The following is a 22601-nucleotide window of genomic DNA, read 5'->3' on the forward strand; positions in this document are numbered from 1 at the left end:
ATTATTCAGGAAGGTCTGACCAAACTGAAGTACTTGTGATCATGGGCTCAGTAGGGGTGATAAGAACAGGCATCAAGAGATCTTCTCGAAACAGGGAATAACAAGATGGAAATTTTCCTCCTTGACCCTAGAAGCCAACATGACCTGAAAATCCAATGTCCTGACATCTTTGTCAAGGCTTTTCATAGAGATATTGTTGTGGTAGCTGAATTGACACTTCAAGGTAATTGTTCTCCAGGGACCTGAGGGTCACAGACCAAGCCCCTGTCCTGCCCCTGACATGGGTCCTGCTGCCATGCTTCTGGGGCTGCAGAGGGCCAGGGAACAGACAGTGTTTCACACTGGAGGTAGGTTACTCCTCATGATGTCGCAATAACCAATACAGATAGTCATTTCTCCATACCAATGAAGCTGCACGTATTTGTCTTGGCTCTGTTTTTTCTTTCACTTGGTCCATTTACAGGCCTGAAGCTGGAACCCTCCCTTGGCATTGTGCCAGGAGACATTGTTATCAAAAGCAGTGTATGTTGTGGCCAAGAAGCTCTTGACATTTTGCTGCAACTACTTGAGAGAAGGGCTGACGTTTTATAGAACATATAAATCCATTCTGCACGGGTGCAATGGCATTAATTCAACCACAGTATATGGAAAGTTTTTTTCTTTTTCCTCTTCTCTTCTCTTCTCTTCTCTTCTCTTCTCTTCTCTTCTCTTCTCTTCTCTTCTCTTCTCTTCTCTTCTCTTCTCTTCTCTTCTCTTCTCTTCTTCCCTCCCAGGACACCCTATGAAGTCCTGGAGCAGGCACCAATGGAAGGACCTTTGCAAACCTCCATTCACGTGTGCCATGAAAATAGTCAATGGATGTCGCAGTTACCAGAGAAGCTGTGGGATATTCCCCTCTATAACTTAGCTCTTCCAGGTAAAGATTAACTTTTGTTCTTTGCTGTGTCGTTAGCATGTCATTTCAGCATTGGAACATCCTGTTTGTCCTATTTCAGGATGGTTACGCTTATTATTTGGGTCAGTGTGTGGGAGAAGGGCTTGGGGGAGGGTTTGTGTGATGTGTGCATGCATAGGAATACTTTTAGTCTGTAACGTTTGGGGTTTCTAGGAGGGGAGGGGGATAAAGAGGATTTTTTTTTTTTTTTGAGGGAAGGAAAGAAAGAGGAACTTTTTTGCAGTGCCTGTCTATCATCTTGTCAGACCAGTGTTAATAATCTTAGCATTTGCTTATCTGGGCAATGGTGAGATTTTCCTAATTTGTTCTTGCCATTTCCTACATAATAAAATGGTTCCAAAAGGAGAGAAATAACATTTTACCTTATTACTTGCTTCTTTATACTGTTTAAAAGAGGCTGTGAAGGTGTGAAAAAAGGAGGATGGAGTCTTTTAACTAACATATGTTTTTATTAATGTAGAGTATGACTTTTCTGCATGACACTGCTTATGAAAACTTGATTTATCCTATTATGGGTAAATACAGCTGTGCTATAGCTAGTGTTCTCATTGGTGCTATATTCAGACCTGTTTATCATTAGCCTTTATTTGGTCATATTATTGCTTCCCTCTGCTGCCTTGAATATATGATTCTTTTTTTCCTTTTTCCTCATTCTCTCCAAAGAAGTTACAAGAGCACCTCTTTTCACTGACACGTGTGGAGGCACTGGAGTCTGTCAGCTCTTGAGTGATTCCCTGTGCCTCCACAATGAAAATGGTACTAAAGAAAAGTCTAGCCCATGTTTTCTTTCACATCTGTAGTTGCAACAGTTAGTTTGGGTGGAAAGCAGCACAGTGTGTAGATGTATGTTTTATGTAGGCTAGGATCATAGGTTAACTTTAGCAAAGACACATATTTAGAGGTGGTGGGAAAATCAGGTCTTGTCTTCAGGGGGTGGAGCCCTGGGAGGACCCAAGAACTGTGATGGATTTTTTTCTTTTTTTCCTACCCTTCATGAACCAAAGGAGTGTGGAGTTTCGGTTAAAATTGAAACCCAGGATCTTATTTCATGGTGACTTCTTGGATATGTAATTTAAATTGATGTTAACTTCAAAACAAGTGCACCTCTCTTTGGGTAAAGACTCCTTGCAAAAATCCTTCAAAAAGTCAGTAGCATGCTCAGTGTTTTGTTGGTGGAAAATGAACCATGTTGTTTCTAAAAAGCTTTCACAGTGGTGTTTCTTGGACATTGTAGAAAGCTGAGACCCTGCTGATGTGTGCCTTTGAATTCCTGGCTCTTCTCCTAATGGTGACCTTGTTATTCTTGTGAATGTTTCTTGTTTTTGTGAATATGTTTGCATGGAGACCAGGCACGAAGAATAGTTGAAGACAAGCCCATTTCAGCAAACATTGGAGGACTCTTACAGAGCATTGCAGGCTATTAGGTTGGAAGATTTTGGTGGCTGTCCAACTGACCTACAAAACTGGTCTAGCCCAGGTCAAAACAAAAGCAGATCAAGACCAATCAGGTCAAGACAGCTCTGGCAGGTTTTCAGAGGGAGCAATGACTGGGGGAAGTCCAGTTTGGAAATGGAATCTTATCTCAGATAGAGAAGACAACAAGGCATGCAAGAAACGTGCGAGAGTGCATTCTGAAAGCATAAAGAGGAGACAGAGGCAAGTCTCAGCAATTAGTGTTGTGTTTCCACCAAGTTCAGCATAGTGCTGCCAGGAAGATGTTGCTTCAAACTCCGAAGCTACCTGGTTTGGTGTTACGTCACTACCTTTGCATCATATTTGTTGTGACGGATATAGCAACCTTCCTTTCATTACTGTAACTCATTGACAACACAAGATGACTCCTAAATGAGAGGTTACTATCCGTTTACTGATTTGCATCACTAGATGCAACACCCACGGATGGAATCCTGTTCACTTCTGTCAGACTTGGATTTGGTCCATGGGTATTTAAAGATTTGACTTACATCTTGTAAGACAAACTTATTTGATTGCATGCACTCATTATTTATCTTTTATCTGCAGTGAGCTTGGTTTGGGTGTTTAAAGCAGGGAAATAGACAGAAAACAGATTTTAAAAGGTGAAAAAATTGAGTGCAACTTTGAACTATTATTGACAGTTTCAAATAATTTTCTTTATTTCAGATATAATCTTGTCCTTTTTCTTTGCCTACTAGAAATATTGCCATTGGCACCAGTAAGACTGACCATTCAAGAAGGCAGTTTCTAGCATTAATGACAAATTTGTTTGACAGAAGACTTAAAAAATAAAATTATATGCAAATTCATTGCAGATATTTGGTAAAGATCTCAACAAGTCACTTCATTGAGTTGTTAGCTTTTCTTATTGATGCTTTATCAAATTAGAAGAAATAATGGAACAGAAAAAGCTAGCAAAATCACTGCTGCCTGTCCTGAAGAAATTGTGACTTGCAACAGAGTTTCATCTAAACATGATGTAAGAGATGTGTCAGATTTATTAAAACTTAAAAGAAGTAAAATATTTGGACAGGTTGTGCTTGGCTCTAATGCTTAAGCCTGCCCCTATGAAATTCCCTTTGCCGGAAAGAGTCAGGTAATATTTGAAGCCCATAGAAGGTGGATCTTGTCCATCCATCATATGTAAACTTAGACTTGGATTTGCCTCTGAAACCTTCAAGTGCCCACCTCTTACCTTGTTTTTGTGGGGGATGTGGGTGTTTAGTTCAGTAGGGTATTTTTACCAGATACTTAAGATATAAATGCTTAAAGTGACAAGTTAGGAGTTGATCCAATCAAAGGTGTAAGAAGCTTAATTTCTGCTTTCAGTCATATTTTCCTGGGCAGAGATGATGGGATTGGAGTATGACATCCTGCATTTGGACACTGAAAACAGGATAAATTCTAGATAAATTCAGCTTTCAGCTATTTATTCCCTGAAAAAAAGTGGGTTTTCGCATCAAGATAATTATTTCAGAGGAAGATGCTAGTTGAAACAGGACATTTTATTGTGGTTTGAGGCAAACAAGAATGATGTGTAGTTTAGACGAGGACTGCTTTATTGAAAAGCCTCAGTGCCTTCCCTCACCAGGATTTCACAGTAAGCTTATTAATGTCAGGTGAGCAATCTCTGTAGAAGGGCCCACCTTTTTGACAAAACTACATAGGCTGTCAGGCAATATGGGTGGGTGATTTGGAAATGGGGTGGCATGTCAGGTGTGTGCACGCAATACTTGAGTAGTTAAGAAACGACATTTTCTTTACATTTGTTTTTGTATTCTACAGGGAGTCATGACACTATGACCTACTGCTTGGATAAAAACTCTACTGTTAGTGGCAATGAATCCAAGCTCGTGAGGTTTTTAAACAAATGTGTGCCCTGCATTGTACACCCCATCATCATGAAGTGGTCTACAACACAGGTAACTGTCGTCTCACGTTCTTGTCGTGCATGGGCAAAGCTGAAGTTTGTGCTGCAGTGCTGAGAGTTGTCATGCTCTCTGGCACACATTTCTGCTGCCCAGAAATCCCTGCTCTCATAAGATATAGTGCTCAGGGTATGAGATGGCTACTGTACATACCAGATCTCCTTTTGTAGTGACAAAGCATTCTGGTTAGGCAGGGATGATACCTAGACAAAGATGTTGCTTAGGACTGACTACTTGGTAGTAGAAATGCACCTTCTTTTTCACGTCTATTGTTATAAATAAAATTTAATATTACTATAATCAGAAGAGGTTTTTCTCTTGCACTTGGTTCAGAAAGTAATACTCGTGACTTTTACTGTCCCTGTTGTGTGAAATGTCAGTTGTTTTCTCCATCTATACTCTGTAAGTATTTCATCCAGAAGCAGAGACAAAAATCTTGAAGCGATTTTTTTTTTTCATAAAGATTAAGCGAGTGAAGCTGAGTTCCACATGTAAGGTTTAGTTAATTTTTAAAATGACTAAATATTAAGCTAGTAGTTATCTCTTTATTTCTCACAAATGTACGTTAAAGACAAAATTGGGGATCATGATTTAAGAGCTTTTGAAGATATTTTTCTAAGAATAGACTTCCCTGGCATCAAAGAGGTACCAAAAATCTTTTCACTTTTGTTCTTATTGAAGGTGTAGTTCATTATTAGGGAATTAAAACTGAATAATTGATAAATGGCAATAATTATGCCTAGGCTTCTTTTGTTGTGTTTGAGCAGCCCTGGCAAACTGGAGTCTTAGACACTACCAGATATAGAATACATAGTGGCAGTGATGAGTTGATGTGGAAGGCTCAGTGCCTTGTCTTGGACTGCTTTTTGGGACTTAAGGCAATGAAAGATTTAAATATATCCTAACTTGTGGGTTGCTGGCCAGTGAAGTGACTCTGTTGATGACAAACAAGTTCCTGACATCATTATAGTCATTTTGCGGTCTGAACGCAGTGTGCTGAGTGGGAAATGGCCTGGCATTGATGGGAAAGGGGCACAACTGCAATCTTGCCCCTCCTTAGCTTTGCGGTGCTTGAGTTATCTCTGTGGGGAGGTGACTCCACCCACTGGTATTCAGAACAGAGATCAAGGAGCTCTACTGATGGTAGGACCCACAGGCTCCTGGATGGCCCGGTGCCTCAGAGGAGGTGCCTGGCTGGAGCCCTGTTGTGGGTGTCAGTCTAGAGGCTCAAATATTTCCTGCATGATGGCTGACATCAGGTGTGTAACTTCCACTCATGCCCTGGATGTCTAGTGTGAGATTGCAGCACTGAGCAGCATCGCTCCCCAAGGTGTCCTCTTAAATTTTGCCCTTGGGGGAAATGTGCATGCTGTCTAATTTGGGATCCAAATCTAGGTGACTAATTAGGGAGTCTAATTTGTCTATTTCTCCCATCCAGGCAAAGGAAAGAAAGAAATTCATCCAAAGGGCAGTTCAGAGCAACTATTTAATCTGGCATTCTTTCTGGTCACAAAGGTTATATATGACTTAGAGCCATATACATTCCCATTTCCAGCGCACTCCAAGGGAAGGTGGGACTTGGGCACAGATCACTCTTTCAACTGGTCCAGCCTGGTGAAGGCCAAGCAGGCACAGAGGCAGCTCCTGGCCTGAGCCATCGCACTGCTTCCACCCTGGGGCGCGCGGGGCTGGGCTGCTCCCCAGCCCTGCAGCTCAGGCACAGCCAGGGGAGGTTAAATTCCTGTCCTAAGAACAGAAATTTAGATGGTTGAAGCTAGGCAGGGTGAGAATCCTGCCATGTGTCAAAGCTCTGTCTCAGCACAGAAGCTATGGATGTGGTTATTCAGTTACAACACCTTGTATTGATTTTGCTTATGTTGAATCCTTTCTGGCTTAAATTGGTACGGTGTATTCTTTCTGCAAACTAAAAGTGTTCTCCATACAAGCAGGTTGAACTGAGACAAATTAGTGTTTAAATGTATTTAATTAAATTGCTTCTATTTCCTTATATAAAGAGAGCTTTGGTATAGATAAGAGACATATCATTTGGGACTTTTGCCCCAGAAACTCAGCTTTATCACCTGTTCCATTCAATCTTCAAATCCAGTAGAAGAGGTCCAAGTAAGTGGGAATAGAGGAGCACCTCTGTTTTGTAGGACTTCTACAGGTTAATTCAAACTTTTTAAGAGACTTTATAATGAAAAAGAACAGTAGCTAGTACTTTTTTCTATTTTTGTTTTTCCTTCTGTGGGGATGAGTGAGCTCCACAGAGACAGCTATGGTAAAGTCTTTGATCTAATAAAATAAATACAGCATTACTAAGGTGCTGATCCTGCAATTTTTGTTCATAATGTCTTAGGACTAACTTTGACACCTCTTTTGGCTTTCTAAACAAAAGAAGCAAATGTCTTCCAAGCTCTCAGGACCGTTGTCTTCTGTTTCACCTTTCAGGTACTGACTGTGACGGAGCAACTTGAGGCCGGAGTTAGATATCTGGATTTCAGGATTGCCCACAAGGCTAACGATCCATCTATGACTTTGTATTTCGTGCATATGGTTTACACAACTGTTACTGTACAGGTAGTGTGCTTACCTTTGGAATGGCTATAAAAACAAGTGCTGTTTTTTATTTAAGAGACATTGTAGTCTGAAAATGCTGGCCTGAGGTTTTCTGTGAGGGTTATTTGTTTTCCTAATGTGAGGACTTCAAAATAGAGAAAATCAGCAGGGCTGGAAGTTAGTTTCAGCAGCTGCGAGTGAGACTGGAGCATCAATCAATTCATCAACCTCAAACCGGAGTTGCTGTGCATTGCTCCCCACTGCCTAGCCCCTACCAAGTGCCTGATATTTCTGGGGTTTATCTTGTGTTGTCCCAGGATGCTACCCAGGGCAATCCCACTTCCCTGGTGAGGAGAGGTTATTAAAGAGAAGAAGATACTAAAAGCCTAATAAAATCACAGAAACAGGTTTTTTTGAGGAAAAAGGTATTTCACTGAATGATAGAGAGGCTCCAGTCTGGACCCCATGATCAAACTACTGTCAGCTACTGTGAAGAAGCTACTGTGCATTGCTCTTTGCATGTACTCTGTCACTGTGGAGTAGTTCACATCTTACCATTTGCATAGCCAGGCACAGACAGCTAATGCACCTTTTCATTTGTAGACTGACCAACTAAACTTCAGTTTCATGCTCATGAGTCTGAACCTTTCATGTCTTGATATTTCATGGTGACTGCCATGCTTATATACACTGTTAGATGTAGTGCCTGCCTATCCTGCTAATTACACGTGGTCTTCAAAAAGTTGTTTTCTTACCATTTGCATAGCCAGGCACAGCCAGCTAATGCACCTTTTCATTTGTAGACTGACCAACTAAACTTCAGTTTCATGCTCATGAGTCTGAACCTTTCATGTCTTGATATTTCATGGTGACTGCCATGCTTATATACACTGTTAGATGTAGTGCCTGCCTATCCTGCTAATTACACGTGGTCTTCAAAAAGTTGTTTTTGCCCATAACAGATGGGGAAAACGGGTCCTGTCGTGTTTAAGCAAGCACTGATCTTTTCCCTGTTTTTGTGTTTGCCACTAACACGTTGTTTGTCCTTAAAGAAGCTTGGGAAGATAGGTTTAGTGCTAACCTGCCTCTAGGAAGTAGGAAATTAATGGATATTATCAAAACACAAAGCTGTTAAGTGTAGATCCACATCTAGACCAAACACGCACAGACCTGCAGAAAGTGGGTTTTCCTGGGGTGCACCTGGAACACCTATGCTGATTTCCATTATTGTGATTGTGAGCCTACCCCACCGTCAATGCTCTGTTGGTTTTATGTCATTTCCCCTGCATAGCACAGATGACTTGCTAAGTTGCTGGGACTCTCTCTTGTAGGATATTCTGTGGGAAGTGTTAAGGTGGTTGGAAACGCATCCTCAGGAAGTTGTTATCTTAGCCTGCAGGAATTTTGATGGATTAACCAAGAAACTTCATTGTCATCTTATTGCCTGTATAAAAGAGATTTTCCAGTGTAAACTGTGTCCCAGAAATGTAAGTATGAGATCCTTTTTTCCTCCTTTTAGAATGAAATTTTACGGTGAGATCTTTGATTAAAAATTTTAGATATATTCTACTTTCACTGTATATTTAAGCTAGGAAAAATAACATTTGTTGCATCAGAGACAGGTCTTTACCTAATAAAACCGAGGAGATAAAGCAAACCTACATCCCACAGTGTGGAGGAAGGAGTTAAATTTGACTGTCATGTCTGTCGAGTTGTGGGACAACAGGAGGGCCACAACTGCAATCCACTGTCTTGTCTGAGTTTTATTTTTTTAACAAAAAAAAAAAGAAGAAAAAAAAGAGGAAGGTATGTGTTATAAATACAGTCCATACTATATTTATAGAATTTAAATTATCCATTTTCTGCCTTTTCACAGCAGTAATTATAAATTAATTTTTATGCTATTATTTATAATAGTTCAGGTTGGAAGTGGCCTCTGAAAGTCATCTGGTCCAACCTCACCATGCAAAGCAGGACCAACTTCAAAGTTATGTTGGGCTGCATCCTGTCCATCCTTGAATATCTCTGGCTCTGGAGATTCCACAACCTTCCTAGGCAGCTTGGTGCAGCATTTGACCTCTCTCACAGTATATGTGTTTTCTTTCTGTCTATCTAATTAGAATTTCTCTTGCTGTGACTTGTGTCTGCTGATTTTCATCCTTTTACTATGCATCTCTGAGGAGTCCATAGTCTTCTCCATGCTGAACAGAGCCAGGTCTCTCAGCCTGTCCTTGCATGTCATGCTCCAGCCTCTGCTCGCTCTGGTTGCATGCTGCTGGACTCACTCCAGCATGCAAATGGTTCTTATTCTACTGGGGAAGCCCCAGCCGGAGACAGTACTGGAGATGCAGTCCCACAAGTGCTGAATGGAATGGAAGAACGTTCTCTTGACCTGCTGTCTGTGCCTTTACTAATACAGACCAGTTTGTAGTTGACCTTTCCCTCATGGGCACGCTACTGGCTCGTGTTAGCTTGGTGTCCACTCAGACATCCAGGTCCTTTTCTGCACAGCAGCTTGCTACCCACTTGCTCCCAGCCTGTCCTGGTGCATAGGGATAGTACATCCAGGGGCGTGACTTTGCCTTTGTTGAGCTTCATGAGGTTTCTGTCAGCCTAGTCTCCAACCTGTCAAGGTCCCTCTTAATAGCACCTCTGCCCTCAGTGCGTTTCTGGTGGCATTGACTTTCTTTCCTGGATGTGAGCTGGAGCTGATCTTCCAACCAGCCAAATGTGCTTTCAGCCACCCAAACGTCCAGAAAAGCCTTAATTTAAATAATCAGAAATGTTTTGATTGCTAAATTTTAGAAGTTGAGATTTTTAGCTTCCTCTTTTTCTACAAGGTGTGGGAGCTTTTAGCAGTTAAACAATTAACATTTCAAAGATGCACAGGAACAGAGGGTTTTCTCTGGAGATGTGAGGGGTACAGGATAATGATGACCCTGTTTGCGATTCAAATTCAGCCTTTGAAGCTAGTGTATCAGTAACCGGTGAGTATTACCATTTCAAAGCATTTTGTACAGCAGAGTTAAAATAGAACAATTCTCAGCAAAACTGGGGGATTCTGAATATTCAGGCTTCAGCTGAACAACTGAAGACCCGAGTGACACTGTTTTATTGTTTCCCTAAATAACCTGAGTACGGAAAGTCATGGATGAGCAGAGCAGCACTGGAGAAGACGGTCAAATTTGCTTTCAGAGACGTGGCCAGTTCATAAAAGTTACTCATTGCAAAAGGGGCAAGCTGTTTGATGAACGAATGGTTTGAGATCACCTGACTGAAGGAAGAAGAATGTTTCCGAGTTGTGTCCAGGGGAGGGAGGAAAAGCACTGGAGAAAAGAGAAACCAAGTACTTCCCTCAAGCAGGAAGGCTTTATTTCTGTGGGGTCTGTGACCAGTGCAATGGATTTCGCCATTTTTGCAAGTGATGCCGTTGCAGGTTAGGTGGGTGTGGGGTTTGTCAGGATCACAGATTCAGATTTAACATCAAATAACCAAGATCTTGCTCACTTATTCTAAAATAATGTTATCTACTGTCTTTGAAGACTGCAACTCTGTCATTGTACTAAAGTAAGCTTCAAAGTATTTACGAAGCAGCTGCAAAGTAGAGGTCTGTACGTAGTACTGGCACAGGCCACAGCGTGACAACATTACATTGCATTTAAAATTTTAATTGCCTTAACTATTCAAGGTGTCCTAGGGTTTAAAAATCCCTTGTTAGCTGTCTACAGTTTCATTTCTGCTTTGTTTGCAAAATAAGCACCTGTGTTCATGTATACATTTCTGGTAGCTTTTTGTTTGGTTCTTATCCCAAACTTTTCTTTTTCTTTTTAAAGAGGTTCGAGCTTTAGAAAGGCAGCTGGTGTAAAGCAAATGCTTCTGTCAACCACAGAGTTTTGTAGTTTGAGTAGCTTGTGTCTTAGTTTTGCAGTATTTTCTGACCTAATTGGGGCTTGCACTCTCTGTTTCTTGGATGAAGTAAGAGGGATTCCCTTGTTCATTCAACCCTTGGCTCTCTTCAAAGATTTACATATAACATTTTCAACTGCCTTTGACTTTGGTTTTAATTAATAAGTTAATTGGAGCATCAAAAAGCCACCGTTTCCTTTTCACAAGCAACAGACCCAGCTTTTAACCACAATGTTCTTTAAAAAATAATACCTGTTAAATATGTTGGTTTTGCAAATAAAACTAGTCAGAGGCCTCAATTCTCTCCGGTGGTAACTTTTGAGGACTGGAAAATGTCATTTCACATTGAAACACATATATTTAACAGACCAGTTTCAGCCTGCCTGTCTGTCTGTCTGAGAGGGTTTCTGACTCAGGTCTTCTCTCTCAATTCAAAACTTATGGGGCACCTCAATTTCTGAAACTTTCCACTTAGAGAAATCAGAATTAGCATATCTCTTGAAGGCTTGCCTTTAGTCTTACTGAGTCTTAAGCAGTTCTATTTTCTTTGATGGCTACAGTGACAAATTTGGATCAACGTAGGGCATTTGCCAAAATTATTCCTACTTTTCTCTGTCTGTATTCATAAAGCTGGGTGTAGGGCTTTGCCCTCCCCTCCTACCTCCTTTTACTAAATGGCCTGTGTCATCCTTTCCCAACAAATTTTCAGCAGCGGTATGTGCACAAGGGACCACATGGGGATGGTTTCTTGTTACACATGTGTAAGACCTCGAGTTATGTACTTTACCATAGTTGAATGGTTTGAGGAAAAGAGGAATCTGATGAAGTTCCCAGGCTCCTATTGCCCCTGCAGCTTGTATCCCAGATGATGATCTACTGGGCTGTAGGCTGGAAAGCTTTATTTGTATGCAATCTGTGCCAAGGCGATGTCATGCATCAGGATTTGAACTTTGGGAACACTGCTGCGTTGTTGGCTGCAACCTAGGCATGCTTTCTCTTAGGTGGTGCCGACACTGCGGACCATGTGGCAGCGTGGCCATCAGGTGATAGTCTCGTACGAAGAGGATCTGGAAGTGGAGGAGCACTGTGAGCTGTGGCCTGCGATCCCATATTGGTGGGGAAACAAAACTACCACTCGCGCTCTTATCCAGTATTTGGAGCGCATGAAGCGGATGGGCCGTCCAGGTAGGCACAGGGAGTCACTCGGGGGAAACGAGGGGCACATACAGCAATGCAAGTTGGGTGTTTGTAGCGTTACGGGTTAGAACCACTTTGCACATGCTGTGTGCATGAGGCGTGCTGGGTTGCTGAGTGCTCTGCCCACACAGGGGCGAATGCAGCATTGGTCTCTGATGCTGTAAATATGATGTGCATCAGTGTATGTGCGTGCATAGACTAGATAAATTGTGGCAACCGCTTCACTTGTGTGATCCCGTGCAAAAGCAGCCCTCAGCACAGACCCTGTCATGCCCTTCGCACAGGTAGGAGGCAGCTTCCTCAGCCCAGTGCTTGCCACTTTAGACAGCGCTGCTTGTGAGGGCAACGCGCTATGCTAGTCTTGTGGTGAAAAGAAACACCTACAAGAACAGTGCATGAAGGGTGTAGCTACATCAGGAAACAGCAGCGCTCAAGCATGCTGGTGTAGGCTAAGCTGAAAGAAATTCAGTTCATAACCTCTGGTGCAGCTCTGTGATGCACATGCATGGGGTGACAAAGGGGAGAACTGTTTCAAAAGCCTACTCCCCGGCCAAAGGAAATCGCTTGTGTAGGTGCAACCTGTGTTCCTGTCTGCCACAGGGGAAGGCTACGCGTTTGGAACCAACCCTTACAGAAACAAACGTAATCTACAACGGAGAACTAGTTAGTGGAGAACCTTTAGTCTGCAATGAATGATTTAGGTAAATTTAGCTAAATTGGAATGGTTCAATAACAGAGCTTGGTTCAGTAACTATTTACTACAGCACACAGTTTCAACAAGGGGAGAGTCTCCTGAAACAGTTCTAGCGATATGAAACAATACAGAAAGCTTGTAAAGTTGGTGTTGTAGTGATTTCCAAAGGAATGAGATCTGGAGTTAATGTAATGCTGAGCAGTTTCTGTTCTCAGAGGAATATTTAATGTGTCACCTTCTGATTTTTTGTTTCAGAAAAATTCTTTGTAGCAGGGATTAACCTTACTGAAAACTTAACATATATTCTCGTACACCCATTTGGATCATTGAAGAAAATGACACTCCACAGTCTTCCATGCTTGAAAACCTGGATAAATCAGCAGTACCCAGGACCAGAGAAAAAATGTATTAACATCGTTGCTGGAGACTTCATAGGAAACAACGATTTTGTCAAAGATGTGATAGAACTTAACACAAAAATTAATCCTCTGTTACACTGTCCAAGTATAGGGTCTGGAACAAACAGCACTTTGTTCTCAGCTTCTTAATCTGTGAAAAGCTGAAAAAGCTTTGTCTACATTTAATGTGTCCTGGTGAAACATTCTGGATCCCATAAATGTCCAGTTAACTTTAAAACATTCCTGGTATAAGACTCAGAACAAGACGCGCTCTCAACATCATCAGGGTTCTAGGCCTTTTCATAGGAAAGAATGAAGGCAGACCTTGCTGAAGTTTCTAGAGAATTATGGTATAGGTATCATTTACTTGGGCATGCTTAGATTCTGTAGCAGTTGGCAATATTAGAAAGTTTCAAGAACTTAATCTTATTTTACATATGAGCAAGAAGGAGAAATATGTCAGTAGTTGCACGAATTATTTAGTGATAAGATTTTAGCTTTCTTATAATTGTAAAGACACTCTGCACTACTTGCAGTCCCAGTTCGCAGTCTTTTCTATCAGTGTGAAAATGACTTGTCCATTTTCATAGTTCATGTTAAATATACAAAAGGAAAGGTTTACAAATATTTTTGATATAGCAAAGATACTGTATTGACAATGTTATTTGACATGATTTTTTTTATATATATACCAACACATCATAAACAGTGGACATCGAGAAGCAGCTGTCCTGTTGTGTGCAGAATGTCAGTTGTGAGCCACTTTACCAACAGGGTAGTCACAAAAATGTGTATGATTTGGAAGACGTATGTCTATTTGAACTTATTCTTTTTATTACTCAGGCCAGTTTTGCAACGATAAAGATACCAAAACTAGGCCCCAAGATAGTTTTGTCTGTGATAATGAAGTATGCTTTATTAGGGTGTTGCCAAAATATGCCTTACATTGAAAATAAACAAACACATATAGAACTAATTCCTTATCTAAACTCAGACTACTCTAAAAATAGATTCTTAGCTTCTGTCATGCTCATTTGGGGGTTTCACAACTGGTCCTTTATTTACCTATTTTAGTAACTCTATAGTCAATTTTTCCTCTCAATAAGTATTTTTTTCTTAGATAAAACCTAAGGATTTTATGTTGTTTGCCATTGCATATTAATCCTATTTTTAAAAATGAACTGTGCAATAACAAATGATCATGAAGGTAAGAGAAAGGGCAAGCATCAGGACTGAAACAAAACCAGGCATTGTATAAAGTTCTCTATGCAGCTTAATTGATATACCTCACTTTTTAGATGCACTTTATATGCAAAAGCTGAGTTCAAATGTCTGTCAAGATATTACTGTTTGCGGAAGATGTTTGCTGAAGTTTGAAAACAACTGCTACATCAGATCAAACTCACCCTAGACTTCTCAGCATGAAAGGTTAAGATGCTACCTCCTCATACAATCTCTTGCAAGGGCAGAACATGCAGAAGTGAAAAACCAAACATTCAATTTATAAGCAAGACATTCCAAATGCTTTTTTTACAGTGCTTTTTATTCTTGTTCTTTACAGTGCTTTTTTATTCTTGTTCTTACCTCTGTGTACCACACTGAGCCGTCATTCAGTTGTGATTTTTTTTAATAGAGTTACTGCCTGCATTAAGTGTTATGTTACACAAACTCAGAATGTTTTTCTCCCTCTCTTTTGTACCTTCAAGTGGCTTGTTACTATATCTAATATACACATATATATTAAAAATATCTGTGTGTAATATGGTCTGAAACAGTTTTGCTTCTCCTTTCTGTGATGCTGATTGTTTTATTAGTTCCCAATAGTAATTCATAACTCAGGTAATGGATCAGGTTTTGTGTGTTTTTTTTTTTTTATTTTATTTGTGAAATTATTCCACACAAAATACATGGTTTGCTGTAGCTTAAATGTTTTCTCTTTAAGAAGTTAACACAGCAATAGGTACTGTGGATAAATTACTGTAGGCGAGAAAACTGTATGGGTAAAAGATGTTCCCAGCTAACTTTATTGCTTAAATATACAAATCCACGGTTTTTTGCTTCACTGCAATAAGGCATGGCTATTATTTTACTTAAATATGTATTCAAGCAGAATGCATTAACCTATCTGTATTATTTATGTACAGCCAACAACATTTTGCCCGCTAACTTTCCTTCTCCAAGGAATATATAATAAATACTGTCTTATTCTGAAAAAATGGGTAAAAAACTTCATGATATAAGAAATTTGGTATTTTTCTGAAGGTTAATTCAGATGCCATCCAGTGATTTCCATGTGTTTAAGGTCCACACCTTATAGCCAACAGCTGTTTCAAGATTAAAAATTTAGTGCTGTCCTTGCACTTGCTGACAGAATGAAACTCAAAGCTCTTATTGTTTCCAAACAGAAGTTTTTTGAAACAATATCCATTGCTAAAATGTGTCAAAAACATCAACTCAACATACTCTTCAACACCCAGGTTAACAGGTCTTTAACTTCATTTCACATCCTCTTAATGAGATCAGTTTCTTTTCCTAGAAAAGGATGCACTTTCATGGCACAAAAATCTTACTGTTAGGAAAGAGGTTTTTGTATCTCCCAAAAGCAGAATTGCCAATTATCACCTTCACCCTGGCTGTGCCATCTTCAGGCATGACTTCTACTTCCTGAACTGTTGCTTCTTTATAGAGCCAACTGTAAAAGTAAAAGCATATTAGTATCTTAAAGGTATGACATACTGCATAAAATGTGATTTTTGTTTTAGGTCAACACGTTCCAGTCTAGGTAATTTAACACTTTAAGATGAAGCGCTTCACTTAACTTTCACTTGCTACTTGCTGTTTGGAAATAGGGTAGAGCGTTTTATAAATCTTTCAGATTTGTGCTTTTATCAGAAATCTGGCTCCAGGACCACTGGCATGGTCTTTCAGAAAGTATGTTTTATTGTACTAACACACAGAACTCTGTGAAGGACACTTTCAGAACCAGACTCTAGGATATCTAATGAGGATATTTTTTCTGAATAGGTCAGAAAACTTTAAGAATTACAGGGATAATTATCAATGTGGATTAAAATCAGCATGATATGATTTGGAAATTTTAAGACATGCAAGACTAAGTTTCCTATTTCTCCAGGTCCTTACAATTCAAAATCATTTACCTTAGCTGAGGTCCCTCTAAGTTGACAGTAACTGTCAGAATCTTCTTCCCTGTTGCTGTCAAAATTTTCTTCTCTATTTCTTCTTTCAGCTCTTCTAAACCATGTCCATGTAGAGCAGAAATGGCTAAAGCATTTTCTTCAGTGGGTTTATACCTGAAAGGTAACAATTGCTAGCACATTTACTCATGAAGGTTATGTTGTGATATAATATTCCAAGCATGAACAACTTAACTGTGTTACTTTATAATAGCACCTTCCTACAGAGGCCACATATTGGATAACTGAAGTGATTTCTTTTGTAATTAAAAGATAATTAATTCTTTTTAAAACCACAGTTACATATGTAAAAGATTGAGAAACACTATTAAATGTATTCAGAAGCATGGGAGCTCTTTTCTGGACTAAGAATTAAAAAGCTTCCAGAACATAAATGCTTAAGTACACTTGGCATCTCCTGCTTACCTTTCTATCAAATCCACTTTGTTATGAACTTCTACCATTGAGTCCAATAAGTGGCTGGGAAGATTAAGATTCTTCAGAACTGACAGAACAGTTGCTTTCTGGAGGATGGTATCTGGATGAGTAATATCCCTCACATGAACTAGCAGATCCTAGCAAGCATCAATATACAAGACAGTTACTTAATGAAACACATCAGTTACCAGGTTCCAGAGATTTTATACTGTTTTGGCATTGCTAGTTCATATAGGATACTTTCCCATCCATTAGATAACGCCCTGGCAGGTTAACACTGTGAAATTAACTACTAACACAGTATTAAACCAATACTGTTTTTTGTACCATGGTGGAAGTAAATCTGCAGCAGCTTAGTCTTTCACTTCACAGTGAGTACAAATTGCTTCCAACAACCCTGAAACAAACCCTGTCAATCAAGCTAGTTACAGAATTCAGATTTCAAATAATAACTGATCCAATTTTTCAAAGTCAAGCCTGTGTAACAATAAGGCTTCAAAAATACTGGAGGAAAAAAAAGAGTGAACTCTTAAAAAGGTTTTAGAAGGGTAATGGCTGAAAAACTGTTTCAAAAGTGGGGGGAAAAAAGCCCATGAAACTTGTAGTTCTCTTTTTACATTCAAAATGCAGAAGATTCTCCTTATCCTTAGCTCCTGTGATGCTATTACTGGTGCTTCACTTAGAAAGCTTTATACAGAAGTTATCAGTTTCAAGTACATACACGATCATGTCTGCCATGATAAAAACCAAGCAATCAAATTCAATATTTGCATTCAAAGCGTTTTGTCATTTTTGCTCAAGATACTCCTTCTAACTTCTAAAAATTACTAAGAAGTAAATTTCTTGCCTTTCACTTAACACTTCAGAACAAGAGACAAACAGGATAGTTGCAGACAGCTTTTGAAAGTCCTGTTATTACATGGCAAAGAGCTGAATCCTCAGAAGCATTCTGGCATCCAGCTACCGCTGAATTCCGTAAGCTTTAATGATATAGGCTTTTTATTTAAATGTCTGTGTATATGCAGCTTTACACTTTGCTATAACACAGGAAACTAACTTTAATGAAAAAATCATTGGAAAAGTATATTTATATTCCATACTGCCTGCATCACATCACAATCACCATCACCCACTTTCAGTGCTATATAGGAAACCTTAAGCTAAAACCACATCATTCCAGAGGGTTTATTTCACTTTTAACTCTCAAGAAAGCTAGCCTCAACTTATTCTCATGCCTTGTTTAGGTTTTCATATATTTAATCTGCTAAATCTGATTTATCTGGTTTACGTATCATGGAGAAGGACCCATATATTCCAAATAAACCCTGTCCAAAATCTCTTCATATCTATGTATTCTGAATAATTTCAAATGTCATAAAATTGGCTTATGGTAAGATATTTACCTCTTTATCTTAGAAGACTACTATAGTCAGCCAGATGCTTCACTAAGAACAGCATGCCAGTTAACTTCCCCTTTTTTGAAGGGGTGAGGATTATCCTAAAGAAAATTAATTTGATTTCTCAATTTTTACTGTCAACTACTTACTGAGTAAGCCACTTCTTCTAATGTAGCTGAAAAGGACTCAACGAGATTATGTGGAAGATCAGTCAGAAACCCAATAGTATCAACATAAATAACTGCCATATGCGAGGGCAGATAGCCAGCATGGGCTGTAATATCAAGAGTGGCAAACAGCTGATCTCTGGGCTGAAGTTCTGCTTCACCAGTCAAGGCTTTGATCAAGGTAGTTTTTCCTAATTAAAGAAAAAAAGATAGGATTTTAATGGCTTGTTTCAAGTAAAAATTTAATTTGCAAGGCACAAATGAGTTGTATGATGCAACATATCTTTTCATATCTATTTCAGCGATTTAAATCTAGCCTATGATTAGTATTCTATATGATGTTAGGAAATCCAAAGACAGTCTTAACTTTTATAACTTGGAACTGGATTTAAGGCCACATCTGGAAGCTATGCTACAAAATCGCAAGATGATCAGAGACTGAACTGACCTGCAAAGTGATCTACCCACACCTCTCACCTCTAAGACTATCTGAAGAGCATTGCTGTGACAGCAGTAGGAAGCATACACTTACATACTCCTCAGTGCTTCTGTTGTCAAATAATTCAATATTTACTTGTTAAACCCAACAATAAACAGAAGCACTAATAATGTAGCTTGTTATGTTTATCACTCTCTACAACTACCTAACAGGAGGTTGTAGTGAGGTGGGTGCTGGCCTCTTCTCTAAAGTAATAAGTGATAGGACAAGAGGAAATGGCCTCAAGTTGCACCAGGGGAGGTTTAGGCTAGATATTAGGAAAAATGTCTTCACTGAAAGAGTGATCAGGCATTGGAACAGGCTGCCCAGGGAAGTGGTGGAGTCACCATCCCTGGAGGTGTTCAAGAAACGTGTAGATGTGGTGCTTAGGGACATGGTTTAGTGAGTTAGGTGGTGTTGGGTTGACGGTTGGACTTGATGATCCTTGAGGTCTTTTCCAACCTTAATGATTCTGTGATTCTATGCTTTAACTGTGCATTTCCTCATGAATATAATACTTAGAGACATTTATTCAACTCAATATTTCACAGAACTTAGTCCTTGAACTAATGTGCTCAGTATATATAAAATGCTCAGTTAAAGTATTTCAATTACATGTACAAAATGGAAATATATATATTTTTTGTTGAATCTTCAGTTTTAAAAGTATGGAAGTATGACATCTAAGAAAAACATATACTGTAATCCAAATCTTTGAGCATATAACCAACAACAAAATTAGTGCAAGGTAAGTTTGTTTCTATAAAGGTGTTGAATAAAAAAATGAAATGGTCTTAAGACAATGTAACCTGAAAAAAGTCTGTAGTCCAAAGTCTGTTTATGCCTTGTGTATGAATTCACTTGTGTAAGCTATTAAAAAAAGAACAGCAAAAACCTTCAGCTTTATCTAGATTCTCTTATGAATGCATCTCAGAACACTACACATCAATCAATGAAAAGCTACAGTGCTTCTGAAGCACATTTCTCGGAATAACTGACAACTCTCCTGAGTTTTCCTCCTATGCCTCAAACCCCCCCATTGATCTAAAACCTCAGGTATTTCTCTCAACCCATTCTGGTTAAGTAAGAAAGATTCATATAAAGGGACACTAGCAGTACAGTCTTCATCACTACTTATAAAATCTTTTTTAGCACAATAGATGCTAGGCATTTCTCCAAAACACATCGTCAAGACTGAAACAAACAAACAAACAAACAAACAAAAAAAATCTAACTACAACAAGCATCATTTGCTTTCCTAACTATACCCTAATTGACATATATTCATTACACTATTTTAAAACTAATTAAAATACAAAGCCTATTCACACTGAAATGAGATCCTGGCTAGAGTTTCTAATAAAAAATTAGACAGTGAAAGCTCTTTCATGTTACAATTTCACGAGTTTTTGCTTACCACAGTTAGTATAGCCCATTACTGAGATAATTGGAAATTCGCGTTTCCTGCGCTGAGTTCTAAGTAAAGACCTTTTTCTTCTTAGTTTCTCCAGGGCATTCCTAATTTTAAGTTCTTTTTCTTTCAAGAGACGATTCTGTGTCTCCATGAATGTTTCGCCTGAAAAATACAAATGAATAATGGGCAGAATAGTCTACAATGAGAAACAGTGAGGTAGTGATGTTGTGCATTTGGAAACCAAGTGAGTTAGCACTAGGGCGTATGAAGCTATAAATAAGCAACTAAAACTATGTATTCTTGCATAAGACAAAGTCCTAGCGATAAGTAATTATTAAAATATATGCTAAGCACTCTAGAATAATCATGTGCGCTTACGATAAACCCCTGTGCCAGCAAATACTCTGCCCATGGCCACTTACAGAGCCAGAACAGATGAAAACTTTATTATTTAAGTTACTTTCCAGTTATTTTTTGTATGTTCACTTACTTAGATGCAGAACACAAACAGTTCTTCCTCTCTGCCTTCTCCAAACAAAATAAGATGCAATTAAATTTGTTTAATGGCTATGGAGAAAAAAATCCTTTAACTCATGAGAACATTTACTTTACCTGAGCCCATGATGTATCTTGATCCACCTCTCTGCTGATCTAGGTGAGATACCTCATTTCTCAGATTTGACCTGACAGTGGAGTAACAGTTAATTAGAAGCTATTTTCTTTAATCAAGCTATCCTAAAATGCCTAATAAATGTGAAGCAGTAGCAATATTCTAATAGTACAAATAAAACCACTAAATGACAGAGCTCTAAATAAAACGTGCTCACTGCGAGAAGCCTGGCCAAAAAAAAAAAAAAAAAAGTATTCCAGATTTCCCTGGCTCTTCAACTGTTATTTGAAAAATCATGCAACTCTCTTAGCAAACTCTAATGGCTATTCTGACATTTCGGAGAACCAGAGATGCCCCTGATACATCCAAGCAACTTACACCAACTTCCATGTACAAATATTTCTATGCTATGTAATGTAGAAATGTGGAAAATTCAGGCACAAATTAATGTCTTCCTTGTTTATAGCATTCCTTATTAAACCCACCAATATTATATATGGGATACACATATCAAATTCCTACACATTCTTGCAATCCATCTTCTGCATTAGAAAGAACCTGAACCTTTTCATGAGAAATATATTTTCTAAGATTATCTACTGAACATGTTCTGGTTTTGCCTGCCATCAAAACAATGACATTAAAGCAAATATTTCTATGGTCTAATCGATCATTGAGCACACTATGCAAGCACTGAAACAGCGACATTTTTCTTTACAGTACAGTATTACCATTTTTGTTACTGTAAAGAAATAGTCACTAAACTACATAAATATCAGTATGTGTTTTGCACAGGTACCTGAGAAGTGGAATTTCGGCCAACGCTATCTGAAGTTTTGCTTCTTTGGTCCGGGCATTACAACGAAAAATGTGAAGTACAACTGTGTATCTGTCAAAGACTTTCACGCCCCAGGCATCTTCTAGTTCTTTCTTTAGCCATGTAAAACAAAATAAGCTAGATGTTTTCTGTCCCTCTCAGTATCAGTAGATCAATTCCTACACAGCACTACAGTTACAATTAGGTGATGGACACTTGAACTCAGAGGATCTCAGGATTCCATTTCAATGGATAGGTAAGAACTGTATGTCTAAGCCCATCTAACTCAGTGAGAATCCTTCCATTGCCTTTAACGAATTCTGACAACAACTCTTAAAGCTGTCCTGGGTTAAGCAGAGTGTTAATTTTTTTTTTTCCCCTCTTCTTCATAAATAGCTAGCAAGAGTCTGTGTTTTGGATTTATACTCAGGAGAAGAGCTGACAAGAATGATGTTTTGTGCTGCTGCCAAGGACAGCAGACCAGGGAAGAAGGACGGCCGCTTGCTAGCATAGGATTTGCTCTTAGGTCACAACTGAAACTCAGAACAGCCAATAATTTATTCCATATCATCCACATCATACCCATACATCATAGGTGAGGACCCTTCCGGGAGAGCTCTCTCTCTCTTTTGCCTTCGCTTCGCTTTCAGTTTCGGTGCTCTCTTCTGGCTCTGCATCGCTCTCTCAAGGCCTTTCCCTCCCCCCACACACACCCCAGTCAGTTCTCAGTCTGGGATGCTTGAATTGTTATCTCCGTTCAGTGAGTTTTGGGATCCTCCCTCTCCGGGGGGATGGTTAGCTGGGGCCAGGTGGTCGTTTTCCCCCCACTCTGGTCAGCTCTCAGTTCTGAGACACTGGGACTGTTATCTCCGTTCTGTGAGTGCCTCCGGGAGCGGTGCACCCCCTGTCTGGGGGAATTGTGAGTGTAATTCTGGGATCGTTAGCCAGCAACAGGCTGAGCCTTTGGTCATCA

General features: G+C 39.4%; 2 protein-coding genes across 2 annotated transcripts in view; one reads left to right on the forward strand and one right to left on the reverse strand.

Moving 5' to 3' along the window:
- The first annotated feature begins 778 nt into the window (after positions 1 to 778).
- Positions 779 to 13263, forward strand: PLCXD1 (phosphatidylinositol-specific phospholipase C, X domain containing 1). Its single transcript, XM_010083247.1, has 6 exons — positions 779 to 916; positions 4217 to 4353; positions 6811 to 6939; positions 8250 to 8405; positions 11826 to 12009; positions 12971 to 13263. Exons 1-6 carry the CDS (start codon positions 805 to 807, stop codon positions 13261 to 13263), a joined length of 1011 nt encoding a protein of 336 aa, XP_010081549.1. The 5' UTR covers positions 779 to 804.
- Positions 13264 to 15451: 2188 nt separating this feature from the next.
- GTPBP6 (GTP binding protein 6 (putative)) overlaps positions 15452 to 22601 on the reverse strand; it is a gene marked incomplete at its 5' end in the record, with an annotated part of 9211 nt that continues 2061 nt past the window's right edge. The window contains 7 exons of the mRNA XM_010083258.1: positions 15452 to 15805; positions 16272 to 16424; positions 16734 to 16882; positions 18292 to 18500; positions 20205 to 20363; positions 20814 to 20884; positions 21611 to 21741. Of these exons, the coding sequence (XP_010081560.1) occupies positions 15664 to 15805; positions 16272 to 16424; positions 16734 to 16882; positions 18292 to 18500; positions 20205 to 20363; positions 20814 to 20884; positions 21611 to 21741 (1014 nt within the window). The remainder of the gene's footprint in view (positions 15806 to 16271; positions 16425 to 16733; positions 16883 to 18291; positions 18501 to 20204; positions 20364 to 20813; positions 20885 to 21610; positions 21742 to 22601) is intronic.

This window comes from Pterocles gutturalis, unplaced genomic scaffold, assembly GCF_000699245.1.
Source record: "Pterocles gutturalis isolate BGI_N339 unplaced genomic scaffold, ASM69924v1 scaffold29816, whole genome shotgun sequence".
NCBI classification, from domain to species: Eukaryota; Metazoa; Chordata; class Aves; order Pterocliformes; family Pteroclidae; genus Pterocles; species Pterocles gutturalis.